Source organism: Tenrec ecaudatus, chromosome 1, assembly GCF_050624435.1.
Source record: "Tenrec ecaudatus isolate mTenEca1 chromosome 1, mTenEca1.hap1, whole genome shotgun sequence".
Taxonomy (NCBI): domain Eukaryota; kingdom Metazoa; phylum Chordata; class Mammalia; order Afrosoricida; family Tenrecidae; genus Tenrec; species Tenrec ecaudatus.
The window spans coordinates 6,425,185-6,438,019 of NC_134530.1; the positions used below are offsets into that span (position 1 = coordinate 6,425,185).

Below are 12,835 nucleotides of genomic sequence, written 5' to 3' on the forward strand. Positions count from 1 at the left end.
TCAAACGGGGGCTTGGGGTACATACCCAGCCACTGCCTCTGGGTCTCTCCAGTCTCTGTTATGCGCCGAGTCCAGAAGCCTGCAGAGTCCACCAATGGGGACCCCAGGGCAGCAGGGCCCCTGCCGAGGTCCAGCAGCAGCCACAGGGACATCAGGCAGCCAAGCAAAACTCCCCCCGGGGACATAGCGACAAGTCCTGAGGCCGCGGAGCCCCTGCCCTCCATTTATGCCTCAGCTCAGGCAAGGGGGGTGATGGTAGGGGTGTTCACTCCTCCCGCCCCACCCACCTGTGCTCCTTAGAGTTAAGCCCTCCCGCCCCCCCAGACATTCCACAGTCTGTTTCCGACACCCCTCAGCAGTCTGATTTACGAGGGTGACTTAGCAGCCAGGGCCCAGCCCAGGCCGGGTGACCAGCACCCCTAGCTGGGCTACCTGCAATCATCAGGGAGAGTGGGGGGTGTCATGGGACCCCCTCCCCCAGGGGATCTCTCCCCACTAGTTGGGAGCTGAAGCTCAGGAGACCCACTTGCGTGGCCGGCGGAGCAGCTGTGTGTGCTGGGGCGGGTGTGGGGGCGCTCCTCATGGTTCCCCACAGAGGATTAGGATGTCATGCCTGTCTCCGGGCAGGCCGGTGAAGCCAACATCAAAACAGGAAAAGGGCGAGGCATGGGGACAGCCAAGGATGGGGTTGCCCAGGATGGGGCCCCTGCTTCCCTCGGGGGAGCCCCTCTAGAAGGGCCCACAGCCACCTCCTGGGAACCACCATCAGAACAGAAGGGAATTTGAGAACCACTAGGTCCCGGGAGCAATTGGCCCAACAGAAGGGAGAGTAGGTCCTAGGAACTCAGCCTGGTGGCATCTGTGCCGAGCTTGGTATCACTCCGGGGAGTGAGTGTCCGTCCCCTCCTTCCCACAGTTCGTGCCTCATGGCAACCCCACGTGACAGAACTGTGGGGTCTCTCGGGCCATCATCCTGATGGGAGATCACTAGGCCTTTCTCCCTCAAACCCCACCTGCCTTCCTCTCTTTGGACAACGTTGAGGTTGTGCCAATGAGGATCGCCCCTCTGGGAAACCCACCGGTCAGCTCCATCCTGCAGGGCCCTGAGAGTCAGCAACGACCGGTGGCAGGGGCGTGCTTAAGCACTGCGTCACTGAGATTCCGTCGATGAAGACAGAAGGATGTGTGCTGAGGTAGTTTATTGTGCCAAACTGGACGATAAACACGTGGGGTTAATTGAAGGGCAGAGATGTATGGCTCAGTGAGCCTCGCCTTTCTAGTTCTCGGGTCTCTTGCTTAGTGATGGTCGGACCAGGGTGCAGCTGCCTTAGCCACTTCCTGCAAGACATCCCTGAGGAGAAGTCACATGGACCTACCTCGATGAAGCCCTAGGTGCTGGAGCAGCCGTGTGGAGACCCCTGCCAGCGCTCAGATGCTTACACGTTCACTGACTCGGCTTTCCTCCTGCAGTCGGCATCATTGCCTGTTTTGTGAGATGGAGGACTTTGTGGATTGGTGTTGGACGAATGGGTGAGTGGTGGACTTGTGGGCTTGGGCAGCACTGGGTTGGGATGTTTTGATGTGCACTTAACCTTGATATAAAACTCTCTTAAAAAAAGTCTCTTAACAAATGTACATATGCATTTGACACAATGGATGGGTGGATGGACAGTGATAAGAATTGTATGAGGCCCCAACAAAATGATTTAAAATAAATTAGACCCAAAATATAAAACTCTCTTATACATGAGTTTCTGTGGATTTGTTTCTCTGAAAGTACCCAGACTAGCTCACGTGCGTTTGGCACAGTACCTGCCACCACGGGACTTTTAGGAGCTTCTGAGTCAACAGACGTCCATGTCCCTTGACAGGTCTGAAGGGGACGATGCTGGGTACCAACCGTAACTTCAACGCGTCTCAGAGTCCCTAGGAGCCCTGGCGGCCCAGCAGCTACACATTGGGCTGCTAACCCAGGGTCAGCAGTTTGAGGCCACCAGTGGGTCTGAGGAAGAAAGACGAGGCTTTCCTCTCCCGTAGTCAGTCTTGGAAACCCACCGGGGCAGTTCTACCCTGTCCTACAGGGCTGCTGTGAATGGGCATCAACTCACTGGCAGGGAGTTTGATTTTAGGAAGGAGTCCCTGGGTGCCACAAATGATCAAGTGCTAAATTACTCTTGCTAAAGGTTGGTGGTTCGAGCCCATCTACCCCCTAGGTGTCCCGGAAGAAAAGCCTGGTGACATGTTTCCAGAGCAGCCCCCTCGGGCACAGCTCTCTACTGAGGGGGTGTCGGGGGAGGCCCACCCCTGCCACACTACTAAGGGGGGCCCCACCCTTTTGGTGTTCATGCAGGCTGTGCTCAGGTGCTAAAAAGGAGAGCCTGAGGCGTCTCTTGCCCCAAATCTGACCCTACTGGACAGAGTCAAACAGCTCCTAGCTGGTGGGTCTGAACCACTGACGGGGGTGTCCAGCAGTCCAATACCTAACCTACGGTGACATCAGGAGGGGTCCTTCGCATGCCCAAAGTCGCCCATGCTGAAGAAACTGAACTGCGGCCCCCAGAACGCCAGGCCTGTGCTTCCAACGGCCCTGCAGCACGGCCTAGCCTCTAGGCATTAGCAGCAGTGGACCTTGTCCGGGTGCCTCAGAAAGGCCTGCTGCCCAGCTGCCTGACAAACTGGCCACGGGCAACGCTGCGGAGCACAAGGGTGCCCCCCCCACACACACACACACAGGGGACGATGTTGTGGCCAGCTGGGGGAGCGGGTTTGTTCTGAAGCTGCAGAGCTGGATGGGCCCGGGGGAGGTCCCAGCAGTTTCCCCGTTGTCCTAAAAAGGTTGGGCGGAAGGATGAGGAGAGGTTGGACCAACCTGAGGCATTCCAGGGACTTAGCCTGACATCTCAAGCATTCCCGCTTGGCAGCCAGGGGCCTTCCGAACAGGATGGGGAAGGAAGCCTTTTTCCACCCAAGGATCCCAGCCCGGATGAGACGGGGGCCCAGCAGCCAAAAAACTCAGACCAGGGACTCAAAGAAAACACTGTCGGGCCCCATCCCGCTTCTAGCAATGTGGGACCCAAAACTCTGACCCTCATCAGTCCCCACCGAGTGAGAAGCCCAGGTGCTTAACCGGCGTTTACATCCGCTCACACAGGGCCAGAGTCGAGAGCCTCCTAACACTTGCACTTCGAGCAAGGCCAAAGGCTGTCTGACCAGAGACGGATCCTGTGTGTTTCTATCTCTAAATGTAACCTGTTTATTTCCCTGCTGACGCCCTTACTCCTGAGGATGTTCTGGTGGCCACTGCAGTGGAGAGGCATGGAGAGCTCTGGGGACGGGCCTGGGCCGGGGTACAATTTGACCTTCTTGCCCCTGAAGGCAAGAGGTGCTCACAGACCACCACTGCACCATCCTGAGAGGCTCACCCTTCCCAATCGCAGAACCCAAGGGAACTTCAAGGGTCAGAGAGACGGCAGGATACCTACCACCTTCGGGGTCACAGTCATCTGACAGATGACAAACCCCGGGATGCTCCCTGGAACGACCTCCACTCGGAAACTCAAACCCACAAACATCAGGCCTAGGGAGCCTGTAGGGCAGGGCAGGGCTGCCCCCGGAGATTCCAAAGGTTGCCACTCTTTACCGTCTTTCTCCCAAGGAGCAGCTGGTGTTCTCCAACTGCTGACCTTGCGATCACAGCCCAGTGTGTAACCACTGCACCACCAGGGCTCCTAAGGGGCGACCTGGAGGAGCAAAGACATGCAGCCCAGCTGTTCTCTGAGCAAAAGACGAGTTGCCTCCTGGACCACAGGGGACGGGACGTGGGGAGAACTGAGGAGCAGAGTGCGGTGAAGGTGATCAGGGTTGAGAGAACAGGAGGTGGCTCTGAAAGGCCGCAGGTCAAACCCACCAGCTGCTCTGGGGGAAAATATGAGGCTATTTGTGCCAGCAGCCCTGTGTGGGGCCTCTGAGTCAGAAGGGACGCAGAAGCAGGGAGTCTGAGAATAAGGAGGCTAAACACCTGACCTCAAGCCGAAATCAGCTGGCCTTTGGACCCACCACAAAGTCCTGGCACTTTCTGGAAAACGCACTGTTCAAGGGCAACAAAGAACAACAGACCTGGGGTGCAGTTAACTGGCTGGTGTTTACTGAGAAGTGAGGCAGCTGAGGCCCCGAGAGGAGCTCCAGACAGAGCTGGCTGTCTCCCCAGAAACTCGGGACCTGAAAGCCCGAGGGGGTGCAGCTCTCTAGCGACACACAGGGTCACCAGAAGCCAGAGACAACCAGAAGGCAAGTGGGTCTTCTGTTGGGAGGCTCCAGCAGGCAGAGCCGCAGGAGGGCCGGCTGCACGGGGCGGGGGCCTGGGCCTGCCGGTCACTCCTTGAGGGAGAAGTGCATCTTGTCGTTGACCATCTTGCGCTCGGGGTTGAGGCGCTTGAGGATCTGGGCCAGCACGTTGACCGTCTGCTCGCTGCTCAGCCCCGTCTTCTTCGTCTGGAACTTCTTCAGCAAATCCTTGGTGGTCATGGGCTTGCGTGTCAGGTAGCGGCGCACAGCCTCCTCGGTCACCTGCACGTCACTGCGGGGGCAGGGAGGTGGGCGGCTGGTCAGCCTGCTCTCCCTGCAGACCCTGCCAGGCCCCCATCATCTAAGCCAGCCTACCTGCTGCAGGGTGTCGACTTCCCAGACTGGGGCTGGGGGGTGGATTTCCCAGACAGGCTCTGCGGCCCGGGGTCCATGCGGAGCCGCTTGGCAGACGGGTTCTCACTGGTCCGCTTTCCTACGGAAGCTGCCCAGGGTGAGGGCTGGCCCACTGGGCACCCATCCCAACCGCCCCCAGTGCTACCCTGGTGTCTGGTGAGCTTCAACACAGGGCAACAACCCCCCGCCCGCCATGGAGATGACAAGCTGTGCACCCCTCTCCAGTCCCTGAGCTCAGAGCTGAGGCCCCCCGCCCGCGTGGGGGGTGGTGGTGGAGGGAGGCGCACCTTGCTCTAGCCTGCCGGTGGCTGCACGCAGAGCAACAACTCCCTGCCCGCCATGGAGATGACAAGCTGTGCACCCCTCTCCAGTCCCTGCGCTCAGAGCTGAGCGCCCCCGCGTGGGCCCCCCCGCGTGGGGAGGGGAGAGGGAGGCGCACCTTGCTCTAGCCTGCCGGCGGCTGCACGCAGGGTGGACGAGGTGCTGCTGCTCTCCGTGCTGGGTGTGCCAGGCCGGCTGTTGCCCCGGGAGCTGCCTCCCGACGGCTTCCGCTCCCTCTTGGGGGGCGTCTTCTTCTTCTTTGGGGGTTGGAGTGTGAGTCCCTGCCCCATGAGGCCAGCCCGCCCGCCCGCCCGCCCCGCCCGCCCCCAGGCAGGGCCTCACCGCCATGAAGAGGGCTGAAGCGGCCTCACTGTCGATGTCGCTCTCCTCTGAGCTGTCCGACTCATCGCTGCTGTCTGCACAGAAAGACGTGGGGGCAGGGCCAGGCCGGTCACCCCCAACCACCCACCCCACCTGTGCTGGCACGCTGCACCCACCTTTCTTGCGCTTCTTCTCCTGGGGGGCGGGAGGCTTCTTCTCGTCCTCCTCCTCCTTGTCCTCCTCCGGGGGTTTCTCCTCCTCGCTCTCCTCGCTGCTCTCACTCTGCTCGTCCACCCCCTTTGGGCCTTCCTCCTGCTGGACCACTCTGGGCTTGCTTTCCGTCTCATCTGGGGAACTGTTGGGAGGTGGGGTGCAGGAGTGAGACAGGGAAGGGCGAGCACGGCCCCAAAGCTGGACCAGGGTCTCCCCGGCCACCTCACCTCGAGCCGTCCGACATGTAGTCCACCTCCTGGCCCTCAAAGTCCCCGTCATCACTGTCCTCGAAGGCCTCATCATCTGAGGTCTTCTTCTTCTTCTTCTTCTTGCCCCCCTGAGTCTGCGGCGGCTTCTTCTTGGCCTTGGGGGTTCTGCCTGGGAGGCAGGAAGCAAGCAGGGCTCTCAGGAGGGGCTGCACTGCTGGCCAGGCCCTCCCCACAGGGCTCCGCCCCACAGGGTTCGGGCCAGGCCGCACCCTCCTCGCCACTGGCCTCGCTGTCCTCCGAGGACATCTCCAGGTCGTCCTCCAGGTCGTGAATGCGCAGCTCACTGGGCTTCTTGCGACCACGTTTCTCCTTCTCCTCGTCCTCGTCCTGGTCCTGGTCCTTCAGGCGCCGCTGCTGCATGATGCTGAAGTGGTTCAGGACCTTGTTCCTCCTGCAACGGGAACGCAGCCGGCTCAGCTCGGCCCACCAGCCAGGGGACACCTTCCTGTCCTGCCACTCTCCACGCGATGCTGGTGGCCCAACACCTCCCAGGATCCTCCTGCCGCATTAGATGCACGCCTCCGTCCCAGCCCTGCCCAGTGCACCACACGCGGCCACTACCAGCTGGGCTGCTGGTGGGGCCTGGCATGCTGCCGGGAGGCTGAGTCTGCCCTGGGCGAGGCCTGGGTAGTGTTCAGCAGGTGGGGTTCCACCACCGGCCACCACCACCCAGGCCCCAGGCTGGTGCCCCCAAGGACAAACTGCCATAGGAGTCCACAGAGCTCAGCTGCAGCGGGTTCAGGCAGTGGCTGTCAGCTGCAGGAAGCCCAAGAGGCAGAGGGTGGTCTCTCTGTGGTCTCTGCCTCGGGTTCTTGGGTGCCCTGCCTGGTGGAGCCACCAGGCTGCTGACTCCCCCCTGGGCTGGCCTTGCAGGCCTGCTTCATCTCTAAAGGGTCTCAACTCTGACTTCCTGGGGTCCGTGGTGGTGGTGTCAGGCCGGCTCACCGCTCCCACTCCTCCTCGGCCTCCTCGGCGGTGAGCGTGCGGTGCCGGGCCAGCGGCGTGAAGTTGTACCAGTTGTTCACTGGGAAGGCCTCAAAGGCGCCATCCGGGCACTGGGTGAAGATGTAGTAGGAGGTGTTCTCTGTCACGCCCCCCTTCTTCACGCCTTTGAACCTGTGGGGCAGGGCCAGTGTCAGGACCAGCCCCCACTCCCCGAGGCATGAGCTAGAGGCCCTTTGGCGGTGCTGAAGATCTCAGCTGTGAGGGCTGAGGCTGCCCTTTGAAGATCTGAGCCTCCGTCTCCCTGTCTGGAAAGTGGGGCCAGCCCTCTGAACCTGCAAAGCCCATCAGAGGAAGCCTTAGGACAATGGCCCCCAAATCAGACATGCAGGGGTGGGGGGCCTGGGCGGAGCGGGGACAGGAGATTGGGGACAACACTGGTAAGGAAGGCACAGTATGAAATGACAACCGAGTCAGGATCACTGACCTGCCTCCTCCTACCTCCACCACCACCTTTCTACCCAGAAACCAGGCCATTCTGGGGTGCCTATAGCCCAACCCACCATGCAGGGGCCAGCACACCCAGGCCCTGCTGTCCTACCCACCTCTCCACCTTCTTAGGTGCTGCCCACCTTATGTTAGGACTGGCCCTGAAGCCCAGAGAGCAAGTGTCTATGGCCATGCCAAACACTCCCACAGGAGGCCCGCACCATCCTCCGACCACCCCCAAGTCCTGCGCCATCAGGGACTCCTGCACGGGAGCCACGGGGAGCAGCTGCAAGTGTGGTGGTGGCCGTACTCACCCAGCTCGCCCTGTGAAAGCGAGGCAGGAGAACAGCGGGATGAGCCAACTGCTCGAGACAGAAGCTTGGGCACCAGCCCCGGGAGAGAGCTCAGTGGGCAGGGGCAAGGGGGGACAAACTGAAATGGGAGGCCCGGAGCCGGGGCGGGGGCGGAAGGAGTGCTCAGCGGTGTGGGGATTGCAGTCCATGCCCCAAAACAAAACACGTTCCACTCAAATCACAACTAAACAGAGGGAGGGCGGGCGTCTGCTAAGCTTCATTCATATCCCTGAAAGTGGTGGAGCATACTGGACAGAGGTGTGAAACCTTAGACGTGACCAGGCACCTGAAGGCACCTGAAGGCATGAGTCACAGGGCCTGGAGGGTCAGGTCCATAGTCTCCAAGGACACCAAAGGTCAACTGACATAACACAGTCCAGGAAGTTAATGCTCCACTACCCTCTGGTGAGTAGCACAGGGCTCTGAGACCCTTCTGAGCAGCTACTAACGGACAGCTATTGGTGTCTCGTCTGCAGAAGAGTGATAGAAATGAAGATATGTATGGAAACAATTAGCTTCTAATGAACTAATGCACAGTTCTGAGACCGAAGAACTAGATGGTACCTGGCTCCCCCTACAAAGGATTGTGACCAGGATCGCCTTGTCCTGACACAGTGGGGGGGGGGGGGGGAAACATGCGGAACAGAACTCACAATGATAAAATGAGACCAGTCAGGACTTCCAGTCCGTGCAGAGTGGGCGGGGGCAGGAGTGACCCAGAACCAGGCCTGCGAGCCGGGGCAGCATCACAAGTACAGAGGCCAGCAGAGTGCGTCTGCCCAGGCTCTTATACGCTGTGACCTCCGTGGGACCAAGAGGCGAGTGGTGGTCTAAAGTCCAGCCTAGAACTGTCGGGGGCAGTCTAAATCTACGATGACAGTGGGACACACTCATGGCAGGGAGGGGGAACAGGGGGCTACCATGGAACAGTGTCACCTGTCGACCATCAGGACCTGAAGAAACTGTTCAGCTGGGGTGCGCCTCATATGGTATTTTCATTAGAAAGTGAGCTATGATGCTATATTTGGGGGGGGGGGGCTTCAGAGTTCCTAGAAAAATTCCATGAGCTTCCCATTCCATTTTTCCATGAACTTTCTGAGCTCCCACCCGCACCCCCCGCCCCTAAACACCCACAAGGCTCTAAGCACTGCTAGCCCCTCTCCCTGTGAGCATGAGTGGGGAGTGGGCCGGCTGACACCAACCCCACCCCTACTTCCACCCCGTCCCCGCCACATCCACGTGCCCTTCCAGCCACGCCCCCGTACTTCCGGCCGGCCTTGCCGTTGACCCGCAGCAGCCAGGGCTGGTCCTCGGGGCGGAACTCTTTGAGCACGATGCCGTACTTCTTCCGGCGAGCCTCCTCGCGGAACTTGCGGTTGAACTCACTGCCCGCGCCTGACTCGGGCATCTCCTCCTCCTGGTAAATCTTCTTGTTGCTCAGGTCGCGCTCTAGCCGCGCCTGAGGGAGGGAAAGGGCCAGGGCAGCGGGCAGCACAGGCTCGCGGGGACACCCCTCACGCTCACGCTGGTGTCCCACCCAAGCCTGCTGGGCGACAATGGGGCCCTGGCTGTCGCCGGGGTGATGGGTGACATCTAGGAAACCTTGGGGCAGGCGCCACTTTTGCCACTTCTCCTAGGTTTACCAAGAGTTCCAAATTTAAAATTCCAATCATAAGAACAAAGAGGAATACACGTGATGCTGTAGCAGTGGCACAAAGCCGCCAGGACAGGATTGGGCTGGGAGCTGGCCCTGCGGACCGGCAGTGCCACATCCAGTGTGGAGCACACAGCGGGCTCGGCTGCCGACCCCAAGGTTCGTGCTGACTCCACAGCAGCGCCCCCTGTGTCAGTGAATTGGTATCAGCAGCAGCTGTTCTTTCCCTTGCCCTGAAATGCCCATTTCACCCCCAAAGCCTGTTGGCTCCACATTCAAGCTACATCCCAATCCAATCACGTCATCCCTGCTGTTTGCCTCAGGCCCCCATCAGCCCTGGCCTTGAAAACCCTAGAGAGCAGATCTCCACAAAGTGGGGCCCAACTTAAAAGCAACCAACAATAGAGGGGTGAAAACCAAATGGCTTCCAAAAGGCCACTCTCAAGCCTTGAGTCTCTGCCTGCTCCAGAGTCTTCAATCTGGACAGTCTCTAACCTGGGGCTCTCCCTGCCCACCAAGAGGCAGGACTCCCTCCAGTAAGGTATTCTGCAGGCTCCAAAACATCCGCCCGCCAGGGCTGCCCAGCAGCTGAGCCTGGGACTTGGCATGCCATCTCCAGTCTGGGAGAGCCTAAGAGACCAGGCTACCAACCCTTGGCAATTCTGGAAGCGGGTCCGCCCGCCCGCACCACCTGCAGAACCAGTGGCTTACCTGATTCCAAGTGGAGAAGCTGACTTTGTCGGCTGCGTTGAAGGCCATGATGTTGTATCGTTTCGTGGTGTTTCTGGAGCAGGCGAAAAAGGAGGCAGTGCTCACCCAACCTTGTTCACTTGGTAGGTCATCCTGGCTCAGCCCTTTGGAGCCCTGCTATCCAAGTGTTACGCTGATAACCCCAAGGCCAGCAGTTTGAAACTACCAGCCGCTCATGGGGCTTTCTGCTTCTGGATCTAGTCTCAGAAACTCACAGGTTTCAGAAACCGCACTCATCTATTAGAACTAACTCAATGGAAGTGAGTTTGGTTTTGAGTTCTTCTGACTGTACCAGGTAATCCTCTTGCAGTCACCTGGGGGGCTGGACCCCAACTCCCAGTTTTACTTCCAAACAGTGAAACGGCTACCCAGTCATGAGTCATTCCCAGGGGCTGGCCTTTGTGACTCCTAAGATTTTCACTGGCTAATTCTCAAAAGTAGATCATTGGGCCTTTCTTGCTAGTTCATCTTCGTCTGGAAGCTCCTCTGAAACCTGCTCAGCCTCCAAGGTCCATCAGGTGGTGGCTGTGCAGGAGGTGTGCTGGGCAGCTTCCCCCTGAGCCACCGTGGCCTTGAGCCTGCTGCCATTGAGTCACGGTGCCTCACGGTCAGAGGGCTGCAAGCCGCAGCACGTCCAACAGTGGATCACCAGGCCTCTCTTCTGGCCCACCTCTGACTGGACTCTACCCCCCAACTTCCCGGCCAGCAGCCAGGAGCCAAGGGACTTCTAGATGGGGACCCATAAAAATCCATCGAGTGTCCCAGAACATAAGAAGCATTCCCCTCCTCTCCCGACCTCAAGCTAAAGCAAAGCAGGATTTGTGGGAACTCCAGCTTTTCGGGTAATAGGGAACTTGGCCCTGGGCTGGGGTGAGGGGGCACGGGGTGGGCAAGGCTGTGGGAATTGGGTTCTGCAGGATCACAGCAAGAGTCCACCCAATGCGTTACAGCATGGGGTGCGGGGTGGGTAGAGGAAATATCTGACAGAGGTTACAGCAAGTACAAAAGCAGAGCGTCTAGGTTTTCCAGCAGGTGTTCAGGGCACAGACAGGTGCAGACATCTCAAAATAGCCAGCCATTGGGCTGAGTTGTGACATGTCTCTGGGTGGCGCCTGGCTGGAAGGCTGAAGGTTTGTATATGAAGGGAGTTAACTCGGAAGAAATGCCTGGTGATCTACTTGGGAAAAGTCAGCGGAGCACAGTTCGATTCTCAGACTCGGCCGTCGGAGGCCAACTGGCATTCATCCATTTGCTCACTCCTTCATTCAAGCACAGTGAGTACGCCCTTCATTCATTCATTCAAAAACATTCATTCGTTCACAAACAAGAGCCTCCAGAACGGGCCCCGCTGGGCCCGGCCTTGCCCTCCCGGTCTGCAAGTAGACGTCCCCCGCACCCGCACCCCTCCGAGCTCGGGAAAGGATCCTCTCCTGGTCGTCAGGACGGGGTTCGGGGCGGGGAGGCGCTTACTTGGGAACGCGGACAATATACTCCGTGGCATTCTGGCTGCTGGAGCCCTGCGGAGAGACGGCGGGACAGTGCGTGAGGGGCTACGAAGGCCGCCGCCGCCGCGCCCCCGATCCCCCACCCCCGGCCTCCCCATACTCACTAGGGCCGCCATGCCAGGAACAGCAGGTCGGGTCCGCTGCGACCTGGCCAAGGTCCACGGCCTCCCCGCCCAGAACTCCGCGTGGACCGGCGCCGCGCCGCCCGGGGAAGCGGCCCTGTCGGCCTCCAGACGCGGGCGCAGGAGCAGGACGCCAAGCGCTCCGCGCCGTCAGACTCACCGGCCGGAAGTCGAGTTCCGGCGCAGCGTCCGGCCCCGCCCCCGGCCGGTCTACGCCTGCGCACCGCCTAACCCGGAAGCAAACCTTCCCGCGGGCCGCGTCGCGACGGCGACTTCCTGTCCCTCGGCTCACGGAAACTCTCCCACGCACACGTCGCCAGAGCTCACGGAGGCGCCTTCTGTTCCGCGCGCGTGCCTTTGCTACTTCACAAAGCGCGGCTCGCTGGGCCGTGGCGTCACACCCACGCCGCACGGCATCCAGGGCGGGCTGGGAAGAAGCCGCCCTCGGCGGCGGCTTCCGGGAGCTCGACGCACGCGTCTCCGTGCTCCGGAAGCGAGGCCTGGGAGGCCCGGTCACCATAGCAACCGAGGCCGCCACTTCGCAGCCGGGTTGCTGTGGCCCCACCGGGACCTGTTTGGAGTTCATTTTCTCCCCTTGACCCTGGCGGGGGTGGGTGCGTCCCCTCGTTCGTCAAACTAGTCGGGCCAAGGGCCCTTGTGACGTTGAGCAGAGGCAAAAGGGGTCAGTGCCTAGGCGGGGATGGGGCGCGACCTCCGCTGGGCCTCCTGGCGGAATGGGTCTGTGCAAGTCCCAGCTGCCCCAGATGGGCCGAACCCTGAGACCCCAGGAGAAGGGTAATATCTCGGGGATGGGGGTGGCTCACTAGGGGGAGGTGAAGGAGGCAGGGCGGAAGGAAGGAAGGCATCCAAATGTGCACACGCCCCCATCACCTAGTGAGCCAGAAAGCACAGGTGCGCCTGCTCACTGCTCCGCCGCCAGTCATTGATGACTTTAGGAAATAATTGGACGTCGTGCTAAAATATGGGGACTCACAGGCGAATGTGTCAAACCAGCGCCCTTCCCTCTGAAGATTACCATCTGGTGGGCGAGACAGTCACAGAAAAACGCATCTACACTACAAGAGTGAATAGGGGAGAGAGGGAAATTTAAGCGGGGCCACTGAGAGATGCATAGGAGCAAGGTACATGGAATTGCATCCATAACGGTGTCTGGTGGCCTTGGACATTTCACAGATTA

The 12,835-nt window shown here is 59.9% G+C and overlaps 1 protein-coding gene across 2 annotated transcripts; it reads right to left on the bottom strand.

Moving 5' to 3' along the window:
• Positions 1-4,122: 4,122 nt before the first annotated feature.
• On the bottom strand, positions 4,123-11,829 carry GTF2F1 (general transcription factor IIF subunit 1). 2 transcript variants are annotated; one of them, XM_075545604.1, is made up of 12 exons: positions 11,620-11,829; positions 11,481-11,527; positions 9,972-10,044; positions 8,872-9,065; positions 6,768-6,938; positions 6,032-6,213; positions 5,781-5,931; positions 5,517-5,695; positions 5,362-5,435; positions 5,138-5,273; positions 4,660-4,777; positions 4,123-4,576 (listed from the first exon to the last, which is right to left on the bottom strand). In XM_075545604.1, exons 1-12 carry the CDS (start codon positions 11,629-11,631, stop codon positions 4,372-4,374), a joined length of 1,542 nt encoding a protein of 513 aa, XP_075401719.1. In that variant the 5' UTR covers positions 11,632-11,829; the 3' UTR covers positions 4,123-4,371. The 2 variants fall into 2 exon arrangements, with proteins under 2 accessions (XP_075401719.1, XP_075401711.1); XM_075545596.1 differs by having other exon boundaries at positions 5,138-5,276; positions 11,620-11,828.
• Positions 11,830-12,835: the final 1,006 nt, after the last annotated feature.